General features: G+C 41.7%; 1 protein-coding gene across 12 annotated transcripts in view; it reads right to left on the bottom strand.

Moving 5' to 3' along the window:
- MAGI1 (membrane associated guanylate kinase, WW and PDZ domain containing 1) overlaps nucleotides 1-25,738 on the bottom strand; it is a 608,349-nt gene that overhangs the window by 8,903 nt on the left and 573,708 nt on the right. For 4 of the 12 annotated variants that reach the window (XM_087866868.1, XM_045774657.2, XM_087866873.1 and 1 more), the window contains 9 exons: nucleotides 25,147-25,363; nucleotides 21,254-21,337; nucleotides 18,307-18,398; nucleotides 16,534-16,726; nucleotides 13,900-14,193; nucleotides 10,708-10,911; nucleotides 2,722-2,815; nucleotides 2,522-2,582; nucleotides 1,450-1,593 (listed from right to left, as the gene is read on the bottom strand). In XM_087866868.1, the coding sequence (XP_087722994.1) occupies nucleotides 1,450-1,593; nucleotides 2,522-2,582; nucleotides 2,722-2,815; nucleotides 10,708-10,911; nucleotides 13,900-14,193; nucleotides 16,534-16,726; nucleotides 18,307-18,398; nucleotides 21,254-21,337; nucleotides 25,147-25,363 (1,383 nt within the window). The remainder of the gene's footprint in view (nucleotides 1-1,449; nucleotides 1,594-2,521; nucleotides 2,583-2,721; nucleotides 2,816-10,707; nucleotides 10,912-13,899; nucleotides 14,194-16,533; nucleotides 16,727-18,306; nucleotides 18,399-21,253; nucleotides 21,338-25,146; nucleotides 25,364-25,738) is intronic. The other 8 variants (XM_087866870.1, XM_087866874.1, XM_045774659.2 and 5 more) reach the window with 5 other exon arrangements.

Below are 25,738 nucleotides of genomic sequence, written 5' to 3'. Positions count from 1 at the left end.
GTCTCTGTTCCTTTGTGTACAAATTGTGCATATATATGCATAACAGAATATACAAGGAATTGGTTATACAGTTTGACTTTGGAAACCACATTTTAACATACACCATTTTTTACTAATTTTTAATAGCGATATTCATGGTTTACTTTCTCAATTAAAAAAAAAAACACTCATTAAAAATTTAATCTGGGGGCACCTGGGTGGCTCAGGTGATCAAGCCTCTGACTCTTGATTTCAGCTCAGGTCATGAGATCAAGCCCTGTGTTGGGCTCTGAGCTCTGCAAGAAGTTGGCATGAGGTCTTCTCCCTCTCTCTCTGCCCCTCCCCAGCTCTTTCTCTCTCAATAGATAGGTAGATAGATAGATAGATAGATAAATCTTTTTTAAAAAAACTCAATCTGGGGGCGCCTGGGTGGCACAGCGGTTAAGCGTCTGCCTTCGGCTCAGGGCGTGATCCCGGCGTTATGGGATCGAGCCCCACATCGGGCTCCTCTGCTGTGAGCCTGCTTCTTCCTCTCCCACTCCCCTTGCTTGTGTTCCCTCTCTCGCTGGCTATCTCTATCTCTGTCAAATAAATAAATAAAATCTTTAAAAAAAAAAAAAAAAAACTCAATCTGAAGAAACCTAACAAGCAACATTATGCCTAAGTACAAATATTAAGTTCCCTACCCTTGGTCACTTTTTTCCCTCTTTGCTCTGGACCAGTTCCATGTGCTTTTTTCCTTTCTTGACCTGGCTGTCTTGATTTCTTTCCATTTGTAGCAAATTGCTCCCTATGCATATGCCTCAATTTAAGTGACCTCTCTATAATGACGAGACGATTTTTTTTAAACCACCTAATCCCCCCGGAAAGTGACATCTGCATACAGAGTAACAGATACTAGATATCTAAACAGAACAGAGTGCTCTTTTGGCATGTGTATATTTGAATTTGCAGCTTTGACTACTACAGAGCAACCATGAATATTCATGCCACTGAGACGCTGGTCTTTTGCTGAGGCAGAGTTGACCTGCTCCTGAGGCTAGGGTAACACAGCTGGTGACTCGCTGGAGACCGCATGGAGCTCACCACCCAGAACCTACAGGACTACATGCCTTTCCTGCTCTGTAAGCATCGTGGTCTACCTAGGATTTCCTGTGAAGTGATGTGCCTGCCTTATGAGATGAAGCGTAAGAACTATGGGACTAGATTGAGAAAGTATTTACTTCAGTAAATTTATAAGTAATTTCAATCCTTCAGTCCACCCTGAAGAGTTAGAAGGGCTCCCCTAACTTGAGCAGCTACCACCAATTATATTTTAGGGAGAAATTTATTCTAGGGTGGGAGTCATGCTTTTAGAGTGTCCTGAAAACAGCAGAAAATGCAGTTCTCGGGAACAAGAAAGTTCTAGCCACGTAATGTCAAAAGGTCACTGCAGATGACTTATTTGTCCAAACTCCTCTTCCTACTTACCCTCATCTTTCCACACCTTTCTGCTGGACCATCCTCTGCTAAGCGCAGAACATAGAGGTCCATGTTATATTCTCGGCCCCCTCGAAGACTAAAGCCAAATCCCTTGGCTCCTCTTTCCAGTTCCACAGTGTAAAAATCTTGCTCCTGTTCAAAAAAAAAAAAAACCAAAGGCAATCATTCGGAGGGGAGCGTTTATCTGCCCATATTTCTTCCCATCTCTCCCCAAATGTTGTCTGTCATAGTGATTTGACAAAAGGGCACGGTCTCTACCCTTCTCTTGGAGATTCTCAATTGGTTATTAATCTTAGAAGTTTGCAGATGCAGAATCTGAAAACATTCACAAGTGAGCCTGTGGCCTACACACCAACATGCATATATTAAAATTTAATCAGGGAGACCATAAGTTGTATTTGTGGCAGGAAAAGTCATTACATGATACCATCCCTGCACGGTGCTGGATGTTCAGCCTCCGTGCCCCACGCCTGGAAAATGACAGCAGTGTCTATCACGAGGACACCAACAACGACCTCCCCATATCTGGGGAGTGGCTGCTACCTTGGCCGAGGAGAAGCATGGACGGATTGCTGAAGGCTCTGAGAAAACCAGCCAAAATGAACCCGTTTAACCATCCCCTAATCTTTCCCAAATGTGCTTCACCTGCACGTTTGTGCCTCCCATTACCACCCTGTGGGACGGGCAGTGAGCTCTATGGGTCCCACCTGAAACTCACAAGGCTTAGAAACACCTTAATGAAAACAAGCATGAATACCGTGAGTAGCTATTAGCGATTTTGCTTTCTCTGACGGCCAGTCCCTGAGACAATCACGTTTTTTTTATTTTGTTTGTTTTTTCCCACCTAGAAAAGGATATCTAGGAATATTTTTCAAAGGTAGTAAACTAAAATGTCATTTCCTAGATAACTACATGTGAGTACATATTTAGTACGTCCTCTCACAAAAGGTTATTTATTTTAATTGAGGATATCTTATAAAAGATAGCTCATAAAAATAGTCTCAGAAAGTTGGAAGGAAATGTACAAAGCAAACAGAGCAAAAAGAAGAACGGCCCTCACCTGTGTTGCCTGGGGCGCTTTGAACTCAAACTGAGATTCCGGCTTTGGTTTGGTGGTATTCCTGCCGAAGTGAGAGAAATCAATGTAAAAGCAAACCATGGGGACATGGAGGAAGAAAAAAAATCAAGGAAGGGCATCGTCAGGCCAGGAGTTAGTTTTTTCCCTTAAACCTAACAAAAGCAACTAAAGCTATGTCTGACCTGGTCTCCTGGGCCCCTTGCTGAGAAGGGGTGTGTGTGGTGGTGATGGTGGCAATCTTCTCTGCATTGGTCAGCAAAGTGGCATTTGAAGACTCTGTGGGGAGAGACAGGACATAACAGAATGAGGGCCCCAGAGAAGAGATCATCAAACCAGGAGGGATGCAGAAGTCCCGTACCTGAATGACCAGTCTGGTTTCTCTGTCACTGTTTAGAGCAGTCCTGACTTGAACTTCTAAACAAGGAAGACTTAAGAGAACCATTCTAAGATCTTCTGTGATATGAGGCACGTATGTCCCCATTACCTCTTCCCAACTGATATCCCCACAGATGAACTGAAGAGTATGCCCCAGAACATGCTACCCTAGAATCGTAGCCAACGGAGGTGTCTCGCCCTCCCTCCCTGACACTTAAAAAATGGCAGTGCCATCGAAACAGCGCACCGGCACGGCTTTTCCCCAGAATGTTAGAGGCTCATAGTAAATGTCTCCACTAATGTTTCCTGCAATTTATCAGCGATATTTAGTGTGTTTGCTTGATTTCCTCACGTGAATATTAAAATCAGAAGTGTGCTAACATCTTGTTAACTACACACACACACACACATCTACCTTCTTCCCCAGGGCATTTAATGAAGCACGACTGAAAATGTGGAGTTCTTCACAGATCTCATCTAGTATCACTGATGAAAAATTAATTTCAAAACTTGCATTAGAGCCAGAGTTTGTAAATATAAGTTGTATAAATCATGAAGCCACCCTAATGTAATGAATATGATTACATTCTTATGTAAATTGACTTTCTTCTCCACTAACCACGTTCATAAGCAACTTCATTAATCTCTAGAAGTTTGGAGATCCAGAATTTGAAAATGCTCATGAGCATGCCCTATAGACTTCATACCAACGTGCATATGTTAAAATGTAATCACTTATATACTAATGGTTATATATCCTTTTACTAATTATTTCTCCGTTAAGATCGAGGCAGATGGCAAGCAACTATGAGCAAGTGGCACTTTTAATATTTACTTTTAGGTTGACTGTTGGAACTTGGCATACATTTTCTCATCAAGAAAATACTAAATGTGGTCATTAGGTTCTAAGATTAGCCTATGAATGCCTATTTAATTCATAGTGTGCAATGAAGTCTACAAGTTTCTAGGAGCCTTTGGTTCATAGTAGGCATCCTAATGCTTGCAGATTACATGTATCCATCCATGATGTATAACAAAGTTTCTGTGTGTTAAGTCGAAATGTGTTAAGTATTCCCACCTGGGATTCCTGGACTACATCTCTTCTCCACTGTAATCGTGGGTGACAGGACATCACAGAAATCCCAATTACTTGTGGTCTGTCTTCCATTTTAATTTCCTAAGGATATTAACTCAGCTTGGGTCAGGCTTCCTATTATTTTATTTCATTACATAGTTAAAATCACGGGCTTGAGATCCAATCCCCCTTTCCCCACTCATTAGCTGTATGCCTTATTTTCCTCATCTGATAGAAGGGGATGATAATGTAATTCTTTTCTTTGATAAAAGTATATGGAAAGCTTAGTAAAGTACCTGACATACAGTAAGCACTCGATACCCCTTTATTGTACCTATGGCCCTTACTACCACTCCTACTTTCGATTTATTATCATGGGAACTTAAACTCTCTGCAAAATGAGAAAGTTGAATTATGATTTTAACAGTTTATATGCCACCTATAAAGCCCATGATGCTGCGAGCTAAGGCACAAGTTTAATAAGAAAATGTAACTGGATCAAGTACACTGTAAAGTGAATCCAACTCATGTTTCCCATTATCTGTTTAAACCTACAGATTCTGAGGGAAAGGAACATGTGGTCAATTAAGGATGACAAATAATGGGTGAAATAGAGGGAAGTGTTTTTGTGTCTATATTTTGTTTTTCCTCTGAGTCTTTACTATGCCAATATATCTTGCAACCCCCTGAGCTGGGGAGATGGTGTTTCTCAGTCTTCACGGGAGGTGGCTTAGCATAATGTCCTATTAGGAAGTCAGATTCCAGCCTCAGACTGGCTGTGTGCACCCTCAGCTCTGCAATTTACTGGCTGGGACTTACGCAAAGTCCCTTCATCTTTCTATGCCTCGGTTTTCTCTTCTGTACATGCGGGACAACAGGAGTACCTAAGAAAATTCATGTAAAGATTATCTGAGAGCAAAGTGTTTGGGATCGTGCCTGGCATATAAAAACTATACAAAAGATGATTAGCACATTTTTTATTGGGAGCATGTATTTATTACTGTTATCACAATATTAAAACCATATTATTAGTATTTTTATGAGTGCAGTTAACTGGCACAACCAAGGTGATAAATCTAGGTGATTTTCCATAAAGTACACCCACTGTGTCAGGACAATGGGCTAAAAGACTGCACTCTCTATCGATATGATTCACCGGAAGTTTCATCAACCCATGTATCGGTCCTTTAAAAAAACTTCATATTGCTCATTGTAATTACTTTTATGGAGACTCTCTGGGAAATCACACGATTGTTCGGGCCATGGGGAAATCATCGTCAGGATACCAAAAAGAACGTTTCCTTGTAATTAAAGTGATTATAATTACTGAATCGTGCAGGAGTTCCCCTTTCGAGTTCTTGTATGTTCTTGGTAGCCAGGGTTTTTCAAGGCAGATCAGATCCCATTCTGACACAGATTTTTTAATTTCTGCGCTTTCACCATTTGATGAGATATGACAGATAATTACTCAATACACATATAAATAGAATTCTTTTATTAATCTTCCGCCTATCTTTCATTTGCTATTTTCTGCATATTTATATGCAAATCTGTTTTGGACTGAAGATTAACTTTAAGTATTTAAAAAATTAACATTTATATGCAAATGATTATTTGAGCTCACTGAATTTTCCTCCTATTGCTGTATTTCTTAATCTATGAACCACCACCATTTCTTGATCATTTACAAAGTGCCAAGCTTTGTGCTAAGTGCCTTTCCACAAGCACTATTTCATTTAATTCCTACAACTCAATGAAATTGGTGCAATTATTCCCCCACTTTACAGATGGAGACACTAATGCTTAGGAAAGGTAGGTAACATGTCCAAAGTCATCCAGAGTCTTACCTCCATTGACAAGGGAATTATGTGTTGGTATCAATATATATCTAACTGGTGTGATATGTAGAATTATATCTCACTGGTATGTTCCTTTCAAATAAGCAGTGCCTTTATTTTATTGCATAATTACCACCAACTATCACAGCTTAATTAAAAAACAAAATACCCTGCTTTGACTCTAGATTTCATGAGCCATCTTCCAAGCACCTAAATAATTTTTGGCAAACCCTGGATTTCCAGGATGCTTTTTAAATATCAATAAAGTTATACTTATTTTATTAAAATTTTAAGTCTTAGAATTACACCAAGACTTTATGTATTGACATTCTCTCTAGCTTTTTAAAATACAGAGGTGAAGGCCATTATCACCAATCTGTAGCTCCATCTCAAAATAGAACTTGCCCCATATAACAAGGGCCTGATAGAAGAGCCTAATCCAGCACAGTATTATGAATGGATGTCAAAGTACTGGACTTTTAAAACTCAAAGATAGATGCACAGATTGGTTATTTTTATGATAAATTCCAGGAAGTATCCTACATCCTTTATTAAACAGGGTTCACACCTACTTTAGCTCTCCCAGAGGAATGAAAATGGATATTACTACACTTTCCATAGCAATCATGTCTCAAGCAAAGCATATCCTGGCTCTCAAGGCACTGTCACGGTGTCGTGCTAAATCAGGGCACTAACTTCTGACAAGAGCTTCTACCTTGGGTTTCAATATCTCCATGACAAGTGATTACAATTCCAACCTAGCCCCCATGTTAATACTTTTAGCCTCCCTTACGGAATCCGCACTACAAAGCCAAACAAATCAACAAAGGATACAATCATTCCTTTCATAAATACTTGAATGCATAAACACACATGTAATAAATGCTAAAGGAAGCGTCTGAAAATTTGAATCCCATAAATATTCGAAGCTTTGGGAGACTTAAGAAATGTGTTATGGTTGGAACCCTGTTCCTTTTGCCCTATCCCTTTGCTAGCTATCATATCCACAGAGCCTTCTATTAAGATATTTATACTCTTCTATGCCTTTGCCAAGGAAATAGCAACGCCGGGTTGCCATGCCCTTACCTACTATATAACAAATACTTTGAATGAGAGTGATCTGAAGTACAAATTTAAGACTTACCATAAGTAACTGATTTTTAAGCTTATGAATATTTTGATTATCTAGAACTTGATTCATACTGATGGTTCTGTGTCAGTCTGAGTAAGTCAAGGGTCTGCCCTGTCTGATTAGAGTTTCATTCCCACCCAGATTTCAGAGAGTATTTCTACAGAAGGCAAGTGGTAGGAAACGTGTGTGGTTTGACTTGTCAAATTTCAAGTTCAGATTCAAAACGTTCGGCTAGTCTCTGGGCCTTTCTGTGCTGCCCTTACACATTTATTATCCTTTGCCCACGTCACACAGGAGAAAATGTTCTGCCCCCACTGCACCTCCCACTCTGGTCCCAAAGATAGTAAAAGCAGAGATGGTGAGGACCCCCTGATCTAGGCCTGTCCAAGACCTTAGAAGGCAGGCCTTCTAGAAACACAGGAAGCCAGATAAAGGGAAGTCATGTTTCCAAGTCTTTGTAGAAGGGGACTGATGGGGAGCTGAGGAGGGCACAGAGAAATGGGAGAAGCAGAGTTAGGGAAAGTGCAGAGGTAAGTAAGTTGGAGAAAATACCAGGTGAGCAATGACAAGAAAAAAGAATCAGGCAGCAGGAGAGAGGGAAAGAAGTGGATCCTGAGTGGGTTCCGAGCACCGCCCAAAAGAGAACACGTTTTCCCATCTTCTTGAAGTGCCTCCTAGGGTTTCTGACAACAGTACTATGGATAACATGGATTTCTAAGAACTTCAGTGTCCTCACAAGGACCGCAACACAAACTCTCTTTGGGCCACGTGATTAACCATTAGTGAAAGGTGTGAAGGAGAGCAGAGGTCCCTAACACACACTCCCTTTTATTCTACAGTTCTCCTTGTCTAACACACCTTCACAGAGAGGAAGTGATCTGCCGTGTTTATCTTCATCAGACCTTCATTAATGGTCACTCTGTCTTCTAGATGTTTGCAAACTTCTTGATTGTTCTATCACCTCTCCAGAAATACAACTCCCCTGCCTCAATTATAATTTCCACTTTTGGCCCCATTAAAAAGATGAGCATCAGAAATCTACCTTCTGTCAGACCTGATTTCCTTTACCTGGCTTCTGAAATCTACAAAGTAATTGATGAAGAGTTTTATTATCATGGCAATGAACTGCTGCAGTACCTTGGGATGAAATCACATCCTGGGGAGCCCATTGGTCCTCAACTACATTCTATCAGCTGTCATGCTTACTTTCTTCTAGCCAAGAGAGTATGTGATATGTCTACCTGAATTTTACATTTTTTTAAGTACTTAAGTTTTAAAAAATGCCTTTTTATTGACAATTGTTACTGGATAATTCACCTTGCACTATGTTTCTTGGTGTTCAGATTTTCCAAAACTTTTCCATTGCACTTTATTAAGTCAATACCTAATATGTGCACGGTAGTATAAGTTGCTTCTGCATATTTACATCTTTCCCTGATTTCAAACTTTTTTCTAAGCCCTTCCCTCAAGGAGTATATTCTCTCCTTCCTTCCTTCCTTTTTTGGACATTGTCCTTCCCACATTAAGACTGACCGACATAGACAAAGCAAGTCAATGCCTGTGTCTCGTTCTTCTGGATTCGTTTTTTGAAATCTCCTTATGGCATGTAGATAGATGTGTCTAAATTTATATAGTACATTTGGCTCTCTCAACTACTTCTCCCTTAATTTTTCTGGCTTCCTTCATCCTTTCCATTGGAACCTATGTTCTATCAATTTGCGAACACATTCCTAAATGGTAATTGTCTTCCAGAGTAGTGAACTGGTGGAATGGACTCCAGACCACATGGTAAATTACTAACCATGCATCCGAGGCAGGGTGAAGTAGACCAGCAATCAAGGAGCTATTTTTCCCTCCACATTTGGTATGGGGTATTTTTGGCTCAGAGAAAATACTCTGGTTTTGGAACCAACAATTTTCAAATATTTATTGTTTGGTTTATGATTTTTTTCTGAAAGGCACAGTTTACACCACTTGAATTTGAAACCAAGAGGGATTGCTTTCTAGCAACTATAAAAATTCATTTGGTGAATTACTTTCAGATAAAATCTCTGATTTTCTTATTTTACAGATCAAGGACATAGAATTTTTTTTAAAGATTTTTATTTATTTATTTGAGAGAGACACAGAGAGAGCATGAATGAGGGGGAGTAGTGGGAGAGGGAGGAGCTGACTCCACGCTGAGCAGGGAGCAAGATGTGAGGCTCTTTCCCAGGACCCTGGCATCATGACCTGAGCCGAAGGCAGATGCTTAACCGACTGAGCCACCCAGGTGCCCCAAGGACAGAATTTTTATCACGCCATCTCCTTAAACCACATTTTCTCTTGAGAAATACTGACTTTTAGAATATGTATTTTATTTTATAACATGTATAGTAACAGCAAACGGAAGAGACATTGAAACATTTGAGACAAGTATCACTTTCCTCCCAAAGGCAAAGTCTGTTTAGAAGGAAGTCAGTGTTTAGGACTTAATCCTCTGAAGAATCATACTTAGTGACATCAGTATATCAACTTCATTTTTATTAAATATGAATAATGAGAGGGGCGCCTAGGTGGTTCACTCGGGTAAGCATCAGCTCTTGATTTGGGCTCAGGTCGTGATCTCAGGATGGTGAGATCGAATCCTGCGTCAGCTCCGTGCTCAGCGCAGTCTACTCGAGATTCTCTCTCTCCCTCTCCTCCTGACCCTCGCTCCTCCCATGCACTCTTGCACTCTCTCCCTCTAAAATAAATAAAGCAATCTTAAAAAAGATACGAATAACGAGTATTGATATTTTCTGCTGTATAACGTTACATTGTGGGGGGCTATCCTGCATCCTGTAGGATGTTTAGAAGCATCCCTGGCCTTTAACCACTAAATGCCATTAGCACCCACTCCGTGCAATGCCAAATGTCCCCTAGGGGGCAGAATCACCAACGGTGTAAAAGAAACAAGATCTGAATTTAACCAAATAATCAAGCAAACTAACAAACAACACTAGGCCTGTTTTCATGCAGATATAACCTATCAAAAAAGAGGTTTTATTCTTTCTTCATCCACATGCAACAATTAGACAAACCAAGTAAGCACAAACCCTAAGGATCTCTTATTCAACAAAAGCCTTTCATATATTCACTTATTCTGGGGGAATAAAAAAGTATTGGCGCTGAATTGTCATTATGTAGGTTTTGTGATATCAAATCATACAGTTAAATTTTGGTTTAAAAATTTTATTTTATTTTGTTTATTAATTTAATTTAATTTAAAGTGTGCTCCTCACCCAACATAAGGCTCGAACTCACGACCCTGAGATCAAGAATCACATGCTCTACCGACTAAGCCAGCCAGGCACCCCTCATATCGTTAAATTTTAGTGATTAAAAAAAAAAAATCTTTAATCATTTCCAGAGAGAACATCAGAGGGTCTTTACCACCTGTATTCAAACTACTCTTTCATTTTAAGGACAAGGGTACCAAAACCAAAATAAAATGGGGTAAGTTAAGATTTTCTGCAGTGTCTGTATCTGCAGCAAGACAGGGTCACAGGGAAAGAGGATTATGTAAGCGGGGGTGGGGGAGGTAAGGTTTAGTAATGATGGCTTCCATTTGTAGGATGGCTATGCTCAGTTAGGGCTGGGTAAGCCTGTCTCCAAATCAACACTCTTCAATTACATGGATCCTGATGAGAGAGAGACACAGAGAGAGAGGCCCAGAAAGAGCTCGAGAGAGAACGAGAGAACGAGAGACACAAGAGGTATACTTTACCATCCCCGGGAATGATGCGGAGGGTAACTGTGTTTCCTGCTTCCTTGATTAGGTTGACAATGTCTGAATGGGACTTGTTGGTGATGGAACAGCCATTCACTGCCAGGATCCGGTCTCCCACTTTCAGCTTGCCACATCGGTCAGCAGGACTCCCTTCAATAATCCGACCTATTTTGTGAGGCATAGCCACACATGCATTGCCTGCTTTGGTATTGAGTTTTTATTTATTTTTTTTAAGTTATGCGGGAATACAGCGAAGGGAGGAGAAAAAGGGTTGAAAAGGGAAAGAGAAGGTTAAGTGTTAATTAATTAAAGCATTAAGCAAATGTTATTAAAGGAGAGCTCTGTGCCCGATGGTCAACACATTGGCAACACTCAGGGCCTGTGTGGGAGGCGCTCCCTGCCCCCCGTGGCTGCTCCTCGCCGCGCGCCCTGCCCCGCTCCAAATGTGGGGAAACCCCAGCTTCCCTCCTTCGATCACTGACAACACTGGGGATGTTTAGCAACTTCAGAGATTCTCAAGAGCCCCAAAATAACTCGCCGTTGGCTTATTTTGGGTCTGCAAATGTGAAGCCCAGAGCTGGGATGGATGTTTTTACACATTCCGTGTTCACCTCACTTCATTTTTGCCAGCTGCTGTTTAAGCCTCTGCCAATGTTTTGTTCCTTCTCCATTTAGAAAAAATAATCACTAGGCGTCTGGTGAGGGATGAGCGTCTGCTACCACCAAAATTCCCTCTGAAAACACCTAATGGACAAACACTTAGTCTTGCTGCCTTCTCTCCAGAGTGATGAAAGCTTCAGGAAAAAGGCATAATTACAAGACAGGAGCCAACAAAGCCACCCAACCTTGGTCCCTATTTTTCTTTTTATGACCTTTCTTCAGTCAGCCTATCGTGTATGCTTTCAGGGTAGGGCCTCAGTGGCTCATTAGCTCTGAAATCCTCCTCCTTCCTCACAAAAATCCCCTCAAAGGACTCTGAAGACCTGCGATCTACTTGGGCTAAGGACAGTGAGCCAAAGGTAGGTTCAAATCCTTCCTCAGCCCTTTCCTTTGATCATTTCCTTTCTCATGGCCATTTACTGCACATCTACAATACGAAAACCAGGAAAAGGGCATATGAAGAGGAAAGCTTTTTGTGCACTTTGAGGCAGCCCGTGTCACAACCACGAGTACTGCTAACTTCTGGAGAGCGGTGGGAGATTTGACTTGGAGTCCTGACACAGGGTCTGCAGCCAAATGCTTATTTACCTATTTTGAGAATTTGTCTTTCTGAGGACTATGAAGCTCGTTATGCAGGTGAGTTGCCCCTTGGAAAGGGTGATAAAATGAACGTGGGAAACACTGACACTGAGTGGGCGCTTCTGTCATAATTTGGACCTTGAGGATAAAATGTGCGGGGAAAGGCATTATAATTTCTTTGAATTTCAGCATATTTGCCTGAGTGTGTATCACTGCATGTAAGGCCAAGGCCACAGAATCTTTAAAAAGGAAGCACACGGTCTTTTGGAATCCGAAAGGCAGGTTTGGTGGGTTTCCATACTCAAATCCAAGGTCCAGATTAAGTTTAGCCCCTCTCCACGGACAAATCACATGAGAAAAGGTATCAAACAGCAGGTGTGAGGAAAGCTCTGCACAGTTTGAAACAGAAGTCTCATGCAACGTATTGAGGAAAGTTGAATTTGTTTATTGTAAGAGCCAGAGGAAAACAAAGACCAAATTGTGAGAAGACATTCAGTATTCATTAAATAACACAGAGCCTCCCACCTGACATATCTATCTCATTGTAAAAGTGAAACCGAGAATTCTGAAATCCTGAGAACATCAGGGGGTGCATGGGGACAATCAAATTGTAAGATCTGAAGAAAGCAATGGGAATTCTTCCCCTCTCTGCCTTTCTTTATATTTTTAAATTAAGCAGAAAAGTCCCCCGAATTAATTTACACACAAAACCCAAAAAACCTTGCCTTGGTGTCCAGTCATCCATTCATGACATGCTGTGATAACTGTATTAATGTAGCTCTCAAAAGCACTGTTAGTAATGGGCATTTGTTACTGCAGCCACACATGCGTAGACCCGACTGACTCAGTCTCCTAATGAACAGACCTCAGGGCAAATGGCTTTAGCAGGAAGCAACATACAAACACTACATGAAGGTAAAGGGAGTTCTACCGGATCAGAAAGCTGAAGGGACGGAGCACCTTGCCTGATCTTCGCCAGCAGTGACCTCGGCCACAGGTCATCAGACTCTTGTGGACAAGTCATTTGGGGATAGAGCTGCACAGCCCTTCCCCATCTCCCATCCTATTCCATATTAATGAGCAAATAGGTTTGGGGATTTAACAGGTGACTTTTTATCTAACGAAGAAAATGGATCATTTCTGGGTACATTATTATAATCCATTCTACCAGGAAATAGATTCACAGATTACTAGGTTCTTGGAATCATGTGGGTCCTGTTTGTCTTTGCTAGTACGCCCATCAGTTAACCTTCTGAGCGGGTGACAACTGGATTTCTCCATACTCTGCTGAAACCCCCAACATCCGGATAAGCCTGGAAAATCAGCCCTGCTGGGATTCAAGGGCAGTGAAGATAAATGGCTCTTAACTCAGATCTTAACTAGATTCTTAAGCAGACAATGGTAAAAATATTATCGAACATTTCAACATTTCAGAGGGGGATAGAGTAGAGAAAGGACACAGATAAGGTGGCCTGCGCACTTCATGCGATGATGTTTACTCTTTACACTTGTACTGTTCCCTAGGCATTTTTACAACCCTAAGCTCGTAAGCTCGTCCAAAAACTCCTCCCCCTGCTGAGGCTTCTGCTATTCATGACAGCCTCCTCAGGACCTCACAAAGGCACTCTTTGCCAAGGATTTCTCACTCTACACTGTCAAGGGGTCGCTCTTCAAATTTCATACAAATTTCATTTATGCTTGAAGTTGTGAGCGTGTGAACACGCATTCTCCATGGAAGATGAAAGGTTAAAAAAAAAAAAAATTCAACCTTCAGGAGGGGAAAAGCTACTGAACACACTCTCCATCCCCCATTAAGATTTTAATTACCTGAAGCGAAAAGCAGGAAGGCATTTCTGTTAATGAGATTTTGGCCATCTTTCCCTTGCAACACACCGCGCTCGCCGCGGCCGGCGTCCCGGGAACGTCCAGGGCAGCGGACGGGACACTCACCGAAAGTCGTGCCGGCTTCGGGCCTGCTCACCGAGGACACGATGACGAAGCCGAAGCCCTCGTTCTCGCCGCGCCGGATCTCCACGTCGTAGGGCTGCACGGCCGTGCTGACCACGCCGCTGCCGCCGCCGCCGCCGCTGCCGATGCCGCTGGTGCTGCCACTGCCCGAGCTCACCGTGTTCAGGGAGTTCTGGCTGCCCTGCGGGGTGCGCTTCTCCTCAGTCAGCGATGCCGGCTGGTTGCTGCTGTGATGGGAGGAGGCCGGAGACGGCACCTCGTTCTCGGCTTTGGGGGCTGCAGGGGAGAGCCAGAGAGAGAGACCCGGACTCAGCCATGCCCCGCTCGGCCTGCCCGCTGCTGGCGCCACAGCGAGCAAGGAGACCTCAGCCCCTTCTCCGGTACGCAGCTCCTGTGCCCCAGCTACCGCCAGGAGCCCACGGAAGAACACCCCCGGGGACAAGAGCATCCTGAAGACAGCATCCGCTCTCGGGCTCCACGTGGCTGCAAGAGGGGCCCCCTCTGAACGGCCTCCCCGGGGCACGAACCACAGGAACGTGAGCAGAAGCGCAGGTGTGGTCGCACCCATGGGGCCCCCCACTTTGACTGCAGAGACCTCAGCGCACGTCTCGAGAATCACATTTCTGCCCAGCTTGCCAAGCAGCGTTGCTCTCCATTTTTCCAGCAGGCCGGACTGTGCACGTTGACTTTACCATTCAAGTTACCATATTGTGGGATTCTTGGCAACACCCGTCAGGGGTATACTTAGTTTCTCTTCCTACTTTCCAGATGTCATTGTCTACTCTGATCACACTCCTGGGTACAGTAGCGTTCCTCAGAATTCCGGTTTTATTGCTTCATCGGGTGATGGGATAAAGCACACCAAAATAGCCAGGATAATAAGCAGGAATGACCCAGGTTTGACGCTTGGAACAAAATGTTATGTTCGAGTTTTGGGTACAACATTTATTCTGAAAGTTTCTCCCTTCATATATTTCTTTTTATTGTGGTAAAAATATACATAACATGAAATTTACCATCTTAACCATTTTTAAGTGTGTAGTTCAGTGGCATTAAGTCCAGTCACAACAACGTGCAACCGTCACCACCATCCACCTCCAGAACCTCTTCATCTTCCAAAATTAAAGCTCTGTACGCATTAAACACTAATGAACCGTTTTCCCCTCCCCCAAGCCCTGGCAACCACCATTCCGCTTCCTGTCTCTATGAGTTTGACTATTTGTGGTCTGTCCGATAAGTGGGTTCATATCACGTTTGCTCTTTTGTGACTGGCTTATTGTACTCAGTCTAATGTCTCTTATAGATTTAACGTGCCTTTGACTCAGAGCTTAAAACCCCAAAAATTTAATATTTAAAAAATACATCTGAAACAAAATCTCATTGCTCTATTATTTTTATCCGAATCAGTGAAATCGAACGTTTTCATCCCATCTCAAAAGCCATTTCTAACTGACAGCTCCTGACTGCATGTCAGTAGCATGCATAAAAAACACCATTTTAAGATATATTCTGAGGCCATAAATGAGCTCTATGGGCATAATCCATGACTGATTAACACCGTTTTCCACGGTTTCAGTGAGGTAGGACTCTCACACTAGAATCTGATATCTCAATTCTGTAATTAATTATATGCCATTTAAATGAGTTACACAATTTTTTTCTAACAAAGGGCCAGTTAATTTTATTTGGTAAGTCTCTGTTTCACAAATATTAAAGCTCTGAAGAAATGATAATATTTCATGTCATATTTCTTCAGTAATTCAAGTGATACAACAATCTGCTTTTTCTGCATTCTGTCTTAACTATTTCGAGGTGGGGGCTGCAGACAGAGTGAACAACCCATGTGGTGTGTGCTTTCAAGACGCTGGTGAGTGAATGGGAAGGAGACAGTTACACAACAAGCTGTCTCAAAATGGCAGATTCTGATACAAAAGTAAACCATGATTCACAAAAATGGCAAGGAAGGAATGCCAAAATTGGAAGGCAGTTGGAAGAAGGAGGGAATTTCTGAGGGTTTCACAGGGAAGGTTTTATTTGAGTTGAGCCGGAAGGGGTTCGTGTGTTTGGCGAACTCAAGTCCTTTAAAGCTTGCAGGCAGGAGGAAGGAGTCAAAGATGGCCACGGACTGGCCACCTCCAAAACCTTCCTACAGAGAAAACAAACCTTGGCTTCTCACCTATGACACGCAAGAACGGAGTAAGGCATCACTGACTTTTTTATGAGCTTATTTGGCGGCACAAAACTAATTTTTGTTCTTCTATCTTGAAGCTATAGCGTTCCTGCCTTTTATAATGACCTCTTTTGTTGAGAATTAACATCACTTGAAGAGGTGACTAAGTTCTGGTTGGCAGGGAGATGAGGAGAGGTGTAGTATATATTCAACTAGTCCTCTTCCAGAAGGTTTTGCTGAACGTGCATGAATGGCACATTAACGTACTTTTGAATGACAATAGTTTTGCTGGATTTGAGAGAAGCAAACCATCTGGAAAGTCTGAGCTTAATCACATTTGCAAAGATTTGCTAAAATAGATACTTGAGGAGGCAGACACAGGAAGGGGGCCTTTTCTGTGCATAAAATGACAAAGCACCGTCTAAAGGAATACATGGAAAACATACCTGCAAACACCACTTTACGTCTCACTGTGAGGTTGACATGGCCTTGCTTGGCAGCTTGTTGCATAAGCTGGACCACAAGCTGGTGTGATTTTCCAATTACCGGTGTCCCGTCCACACAGATTAATTCATCCCCAGACCTCAGGCGGCCATCCGTATCAGCAGCACCCAACGGTACGATGTGACCAATATAAATCTGTTGAATAATTGGATGATGTATGAAACACTGACCTTTTGGTTTACTATTATACTGATGGCCTTCACATTTCTGAGAACAGTTCAATTCATTCATTCATGTCTGCATCCGTGCTATAAACATTTACTGAGCACCCACTGGGTACCAGGCCATCGTGATAGGTGCTACAGTAATTCTTAAATGGTAGAAAAGTAACTATTTCTTTTTGTTTTTAAGTTTGTGGGTTTTTTTTTTTTTTTTTTTTTTTTGTGATCTCTACACTCAGCGTGGGGCTCTTACTCATGACCCTGAGATCAAGAGTTGCACGCTCTTCTGACTGAGCCAGCCAGGTGTCCTGAAAGTAACTATTTCTTGCTTGGTTCCTTGACCTTTCTCTAGGGTCTGGTGAGGACTCACTCTTTTTTCCCCTTTGCAGAAGTACATCACTTTACTCCTTTATTTGCAAAACCTTTTCTTCTTCTCTGTTTACTTCAAAACCCTCTTCTAGAAAACTCTGGAAATTACAATAGTAATGTTACTGTTCTTTAAAGGTCCAGCACTATGCCTAGCAATAGGGAATGCACAATAAATACTGTGCAGTGAGGCAATGAATCAAGCAAAGTCTGCTCTGACATCCCATTTCTGTACTCTAGGAAGCTGCGTGCAGAGCAGTCTCTATAGTTAGTGTCTTGTTACATTTACTGTTCATTAAACCTTAGTGAAAATATTTGTGCTTTCCTTGCTCCCTCACTAGATAACAATGCTGTAACTACCTTTAGATGGTATTGACAGCTACAAAGAACTTTGACAAAAGGGTGATTCAGTATGTGGATCCTGAAGTCAGACCCCTTCCAGTCTCTCCACTTACTAATGCTATATCTGGGACAAGTGAATTAACACTTCTGTGTCTTTGATAATTTGACAAATGGGGATAAATTCTGGAATTTGATGGAGAAATGATTAGCAGGGGGTCTGGCACGTAGTTAAGTGCTTAATAAATAACAGCTATTTTTAGTACGAGAAATTAACAGTATCTTTAGTTCTCTTTTGTCCTTTCAAAACATTTTTTGCGATGTTACACAATTTTATTCTAAAGGTGAGGGAACGGAGGACCAGGGAGGTTAGGTGTCTCCTGACTCTTGTTCAGGGTTCTTGTTCTCCTTTTGTAAAGACCGTGGTCCCTACCTCCTCTGATCTGTCACGTCTTGTCAAGTGCTCTCTATGCATTAGCTACTCGGGATACAAAGCCCACTCCCTCCTGGCCGATTTAACAGATTTGGCCAGAAGGATCAGGCCATTGTTTTATTAGTTGATGACTATTATTTTGCTTTTTGTTTTCATTTTCTTTGATGGGGAGCTCCAGGTGCTGGAGCTGCCACTTTTTATAAACATGAATATAAACTTTAAAGAAGACAACTTGTCTCTTCTTCCTCAAGACAAAAGGAGCTCCACAAAACCCAACGAATAACCCACACTGCTTGAAATGAAACAGTCCGTGTTGCGTCTAGCTGGACCCAAATCTTGGTGATTTGCCACTGCTGCCGATTTGCTTTGATATCTTAGAAAACAGCACTGGGGGAAGAAGCAGACAAGAGACTCACAGGTTCCCCTGGCTCATTTCCACCCAGAATCCTAAATCCAAATCCAGTCTCTTTTCTCCAGAGGAAGATGTCCTGTTCTTGGTAGTCTGGAACTGCAGAGAAGAAAGAAGGAAGAGGGAGTGATTTCTCTGGTAAAAGGAATCATACTGTTAAGGTGAACACAGAGGAATAATCCCAATGGTGCTTGAGCAGATGACAGCTTTCCAACAGTGAAGGAAGCAAAATGATCTGGATGGGTAAAATAACAGACGACACTAGGCGGAAACAGTGGGACCGGTCACCGAGTCCCAAGTTTTTTCAAAGGACTAATCACTGTTTGATAATTCCTAATCAAGCCCAAGCCATTATCCCGGACTAAGCCAGAAGTTGGTGTTGACCACTGTCCTTGGTATTGTTGCCAGAGAAATTAAATAAATTAAAATCATCATGTGCTGGACCGCAGAGTGGCCGCCCGTGTCTGAGGAGGGAGCTCATGCTGAGTCACGGTGACCGCGGAAACAGAAGCTCGCTCTGAGGATTTAGAAGCCCTGGCAAGTCATCTGATGTTACACCAAGTAGAGGATGAAAGAAAACAGCTTGACTTTTTAAAAAGAGTTTTCAGTTTTTTAAAAATGTCACCTTTTTCTCTGAGTAATCAAGATCAGCAGCCCAATAATTTGGTTTTGTTAGATCATTTTTGCCAAAAGTTACTCTTGAGCATACTAATATTTTCAGTTTTCAAAGTTTAGTATGACTTCAGTAGTATTACCAAAAAGGAGCCAGCCTTCCATATTCGCAGCATGAATGGTGACTACAAAACTGCTGAATGTCAATTTTCCATATTTCCTTATTTTATCGCTGGAATGACTGCTTTGCTCCAGAATTTGCCTATAATATTTTAAAATGGTAAGTATTAACTTATTATCCAATAACTTGATATTTTACTCTTAAAACTCAGTAATGGCCTGAGCTTTAAAATAAAACCCTCATTTATTAGAAGAAAAATCATTTCTGTGAGACGATGCTCACTATACCTGAGATTTACCTGAAATTGTTCTATGTACCGCTCTGTTACTTAACTAAGGTAATAAAAAAGTTATTTCTATTTAATTCTTCTTTAGTATTTTCACATATACAAGAGTGTGTTTTATGGTCTTTAAAAGGACACATCTTTTATTTAAAGAAAAAAAAATGGTTTAGTGGCAGTGAATCCTAAAAGAGATTTTCAAATACTGTTCTACATTCTTTCTCGTTTATTTAATTAATTGGGTTTGGGATTGAAGGACTGTAGGCCTGAGAGTTGAATTCTCATCTTTTTCAATTTTGTACAGTGGGGTAGGAAAGAAGGTGGTTGTTTAGATTTCAAGTTGGCAAGAGTGACTCACCCACTACCTTCAAATGTATGGTGTATGAATACACCAAGAGAAAAGAAACTAAATGAACAGGTAAATACAAGTCAGAGAAGTTTGAATCCAATATTTTTGCCTGAGCTATCTTAATGCCGCGGGCTTTACGCGGTGCTTTATGCCCAGTGCTTTTTTATTATAATTGCAGAGGCTAAGCTGCAAGACTCCACGGAACGCACAGTTAAGCTACATCATAGGACTCCCCTAAACGCAATTTGAGAATGATATTTTCTTGAGCACGCTAAGGTAACAATATTTTCCTTCTGTTCGACTAGCTGGCTACAGGGTATTTGCTCTAATAGCCTCACTGAAACAACAAATTAAATCAGGTTGGGACTCTGTCTTGGGTTCACTCAAGCGGGAGGATTATTTCCAAAATAGACCACGGGTGCTTTCCGGCCAGCTCTAGGTTCCTGGCAGAGTCGGCCTTAAGTCTGCTGAGCCCTTTGCAAACAAGGGAAGGATCTCTGCAGAGACTTCCAGCCCCTACCCATTTTTCTCAGCATCATTTAACACAAGAACACTTGCTCATGCTATAGTGACACCAAAGGTAGCAAGTTTCCTCCTTCTTTGCTCATTTAGGTATCAGATGTAGTGGGATGGGTGGTTGTGGCCAAAAGACTTATCATACAGTTTAGTCCATAGGAAAATAGCATTTGCGTCTCTCTCAGAATCAATGGGGGAAATGGCAAATTTATTTAAAGGGCTTCCTGTTGAAAAGGAAGATGCCCAAGGACACCAAGGATGTTGAAGATGCCAGTGATGACCTAGGAACACACAGACACAAACACGATACACCAACACAGACATGTTACAAAGAAAGACTTTTGTCACCTTGACTTTGGCATTTTAACTATTACATTCTTCCACCAAATTCCATGTACCCAAATATATGATACGGGTGATAAATCAGCAGGGAACCATGTTACAGAATTATAGAATTTCTCTCTTTTGTGCTCTCTGCTGCCACTTCTTCCCAGGGGCACTGAGGTTTCTAGACCACTCCCCCAAAATGGTTTATTCTCTTCTTTATTTCAGGCAGATTTCACAAGAATGGAGCTTTTAGGAGGCAGCAGGGAAAATGATCTTTCTGATATTCATATCACCTTTTTTTTTTTTTTTTGAGTGCGACTGAATCAAAAAGAACTAAGAAAACTTTGTCCAGTTTTCTTCCTTTTTAAGCTCTTGCCGAGGAGACAATGTCAGCAGTTACCTCCTTTGGTAATGCCAGGGACAACTCAACAAAGCAGTCAAAAGACTTCCTTTGATAATTACAAAGAATGGAATCACCAGGTTTGCAGAGAAACCTCCTGGTGTCTCCATTACTACAGACACAAATTTCCAGACTTAGATAAAATGTGCCCATCGCTTTTTATTTTATCCTGTCTTTGCTCTGTGCTTGGTCAACAAGGGCACCATAACACTTCTGTTCATGGCACTTCTCTTTCTTCCCTCCCTTTTCTGAGTTTTTCCCCAGCCCCCCCCCCCCCCCCCGGGACCAATGGCAACATCAAACAGTATGAATAATAATGGAGAAATAAAAGTTTTCAGCGGATCCTTACTCTGACATTCTCCAAAACTCGTGGAATTGATCTCTCTTTCTCTTTCCCCCTTGCTCAATCCCGAAGCAGGCGAAGGCGACATGGCTGGAATATTAATTTCACAATTTTGCAAAGCTTAATGTATGTGCTTTCTCTTAGTTCATTGTAATTTAGTTTTGATTGATAAGGAACGTGCAGTTATGCTTTCACAGTAAAGGTCATGGCTGCTGTGGATTTTAAAAGACTATAGTTTGATTTCGGGCTTTTTTTTTTTTTTTCCTTTTTTTCACGGTGCTTTTCTTGTCAAAAAGCTGGTATTTAGAGTTGTTCCTCTGAGAATTTCATACAACCACCATTACCATCTTAGACTCTTCATTTAATTATACTCTAAAGTACGCATTTTCATATGACCTTGTTTTGATCATGTCATGAACTTTAGGTTTGTCTAAACCCTGACTTCCTTTTGAAAAAAAAGAAATTAAGTATACTTCTGTTACTGCCACACTAGAGCATTTATTTAAAGAAGTATCAGATTCCCAGTGGAATTCATTCTTGCACTAATACCTGTTCAGACGAATTCTCTTGGCAATTCAACCAAAGTAGTCTTTTTTTTTTTTTAAGGTAGAGAGAGGGAGGGGGAGGGGCAGAGGGAGAGGAAGAGAGAGCATCTCAAGCAGGCTCAACGCCCACTCAGTGCGGAGCCCGACACAGGGCTCGATCTCAAACCCAGTCCGAAATTAAGAGTTGGATGCTTAACAGACTGATGCTAACACCCAGGCGCCCCCAAAGTAGTGTTTTATTTAGAGACACAAATCATCCAATCTGGCCAAGAACTGAACAAAACACAAATAAGAACTGTCATAACAGCTCTTAAAATCTAGAAGTACAACCAACGTCCTTAAACTCACAACAATAAAGGATCCCACTGACCGATTCCCAAAGTGTAAGTATGTTTCTCCCAAATAGGACAGGTTTACAACATTGGTAAAATAGCTTTGACTTTTTCCTTTCCAAACTATTTTGTGAACAGGTGCTGTGTCAACGGCCAGCTTCAGACTTTCTTTTGTAGTACACACTAGTATATGCCAGCTGGTCTTCCTGAACATTTACTAATAAGATTGCATCAGTGTCATTTTTAAAGACATGTGAGCAATTGATATGTTCCTAGAGAAAAGACAAAGCAGGCAACATGGCTTTTAAAGGACTTCCATGCTTGCCTTTGTTTTTAATTAAACATTTAAGCCCTTCAAAGGGATTTATTAACACATCTGCAATTCATATTGATTCATTCTGACACTGGTGTTTTGACAGATAGCCCTTCGAGAATATGTATTTTGCACAGCATTTAGACCATGTGAAGGAATCTGATCAGGGATGGTGTTAATCTTCACTCTGCCTTTCACAATAAAATGAAATATAAGACAACTATATTTTCAAAATAAAAAGAGGATAACATGGGTCCATTTGAAGTGTTATTCTTGACTTCAACTTCCCTGTTTTTTCCTGGAGTATGATGGTCGGTATGTCTTGGGGGAAGGGCAGGGAATCACATCTAACAAGGTTACATGCTCTCTTCCACCCCCCCTCCCCCTGCAAAAGACAAGATAAAAAACAACCTAAGGCAACGGGAGAGATGGATCTGGGATAAAGCAAAATCCTGATTAAAAGACAAGATTGATGTAGGTTCATTTGCAGGTACTGTGAAAGGAGAAAATCTCTGACAGAGACCAAATAATTACCATTGGGGAGAAAAGTCTCATCATTACCCTCATTGAGTGGTGAGGGAGAAATCCATGTGAATCTTAACATCAATTAGGTTGCTACGATCACTCAATTATGGAGTCTCCGATCACCAAAAAGAAATGGATTCTCATTTGTGCTGCTGGATCCTAATCCATACATGTTATAGAAAGTGAAGACAAAACTGGCCCCGTTCCAAAGATTTCGGTTTGGCAGCCACCTGAATAATTCCGATGCTTAAAAATAAGCAGCTAGCTGTGGGGTAAGAATAGTTTACTTTTTGTTTCTGGTTAAAGAAAACAAAACAAAACAAAAAAAACACAACTTTTTGGAAAATTGGAGTCAATACCAAATTCTTAAGGAATTTTGCTTCCATTGAGGTGAAAATGGCATTTGAGCGGGAGTCTCCTATTAAATGGATGCCTGAGGATGGTCTGTCCATCCGCGATGCCCCACCAGCATTTCAGAACACGAAATATTTTATCACAAAAAAGATTCACACATGAGAAAGTCATAAATGTGTACTGCATTGAGAAAAGCAGGAGCTTGGTCAATAAAGCAATATCTCAACATCAACTGAAGTTGGGCCATTGATTGGAGGAGCCACATGGTTAGAGAGAAATGTGAAAAGAAATGTGAAGATATCCCTCTTTGGAAAACATTTGTTCAATGAAATCACTACAATTAGTGAGAAGACACAGTGAGAACAGACCCCAGGTTCATACTTAGCAACTCATGCTTACGAGGGACGTTCCACATGGAACTTCATTTCCTCTGACCTGGCCTCAGGCATACTCTAGGGGGTCTTTCTAGACTGGGGACTAAATAAATTCCTACTCAAATTATCTGGCTTTTGTCAGCATAGTGAACCCTTAGCCACAACCGCTTATTTAATCCTCCACACTGTTAGAATAAGAAGGCAATGATATTTCTCCCTTGAGGAGGAAAAGGATGGAGGGACTCCTGAGTGACTTCCAAAATTTGGTAATCATCATGACTCCAGACTTGCCTCGTGCCCCCTAACTGCTGAAGTTCACCCAGTAATGTGGCCAACTTTCCTCCTCATGCAGGGATGCTGGCCTTGCTCCAGACGGCAAAGGAAAGGCTTCATAGCCAAGTCTGAGTGGGCGGGCAAGACGGTGGGGTTATGGGGGCTTTGCCTGAGAAACAAGCATGGCTGTGGCCATTAGCAAAACTTGTCCTGGGGCTGGGGGCTGGGGGGCACAAAGAGGATAGGCAGAATGATTATCTTCTCTCTTCTACTTTTAATCAAACCCTTCACCAAACCTCATTAAACAGTCTCTCCAATCCCACGCCTCAAAGAGAAAATGAAGTGCACGTCCCACCTCCAGAGTGGACTCATCCTGACCAATCATTCGTACTCATGAGAAAATGTCAGTAATAGCATCCACCCAAGTGGGGGTTCGTCTGCATCCCCTAAGATTCAAGCACCTGGGGAGCTTCCGTTGATAACGGTAGGATAAATGATTATAATTTACCGTGGACAGTCTTTGGAATCATTTCATAATAAAAAGTAAGAAATAAAACAAGAAGGCAATGTTAGGTTTATAAGGGCCAAAAAGTTACGACGTATGCCATCATTAGTTGATATTTATCGAAAAGGTGAAGCCGAAGGAACACACTTAACCAGAGTATAAATAATTAAAGCGCAAACCACTCACTGCTTTTTTTTTTCCTTTCTAAGGGGAATGTTTAAAAAGAATGATGATAAAAAAGAAATGACTAGTATTCTTAAAAACTAGAGAGCATTTAATCTCTTCTCATTACTCCTGCAATCCAAACCAATTATATTTATGTTCTAGTGTACATCAGAGCTGTTTCACGAGAACATGCCACAGTCTACACGGGGAAGAGCTAATGAGACAGCAGCTCTTATCTGCCACTTCTTTTAACTGAAGGGAAAAATAAATCCGTTTTTATTCAGGCCCTTTATTTGACCACCATCCCCATCTTGCCCACCCCAAACTGAACACATAACAGATCCTTCATGAACATCCAGCAGATTCTATCACTATTCTGAGAAGCTTTCGCCTCGCACTGTGATTTACCTCTACCCTGTTTATACACTGAAAATCTATTTTCAAGAAGCCTCAAGAGACAGCTGGAGCCTTGGGCAGGGGTCTGGGGAAGATAGGAGCCAGGGTGCTACTCACGTCGGTTTTCATACATGCTCCTGGACTGGGCCCAGATTTTAAAAGGATCTGGTTTTTTCTGCCCAGAGCTGTCGGTTTGATCTGGAGCGGGGGCCTCTGCAGGTGGGTACTCAGGGAGCACCTGTGTGCTGTGGCTTGGGGAGGCCGTGTGCAGGCTCCGGTGGCTGGAAACGCTGTGCTGAGAACTATTCTGGCTGTCTTTTCTTTCCAGCGGTTGCTGAAAGCGAGCGAGGGAGAGAAGCAAGGAGAGAAGATTGTTATTGGTTCTCTGAGTGGGTGTTTCCATCAGCTAGTTTCTGTTCAGCACCTCTACACACACATACATAAATATATCAACAACATTTTGGCTTCCATCTTTCTCCAGCTAATGCTGTATGCAGATAAATCCCCAGGTGACTGGCAGACAGAGAAAGGGGCGGGCCAGATGGAAAGACATAATCACAAACCATATTGCTCTCTGGGCTGTAGTGGAAAACAAATCCAATTTTCATCATAGGTTCCCAGCTAAGACAGTGGGCACGTGTATTACAAGATGTATCAATTTAGCATCCTTATTTTTGTCACTGTTGTTGTTTTAAAAGGTCCTAAGGCA

Source organism: Ursus americanus, chromosome 14 (genome assembly GCF_024610735.1).
Source record: "Ursus americanus isolate L20-20 chromosome 14, mUrsAme1.1.p, whole genome shotgun sequence".
Classification (NCBI taxonomy): Eukaryota; Metazoa; Chordata; class Mammalia; order Carnivora; family Ursidae; genus Ursus; species Ursus americanus.
This window is presented reverse-complemented; position numbering and strand designations above follow the sequence as displayed.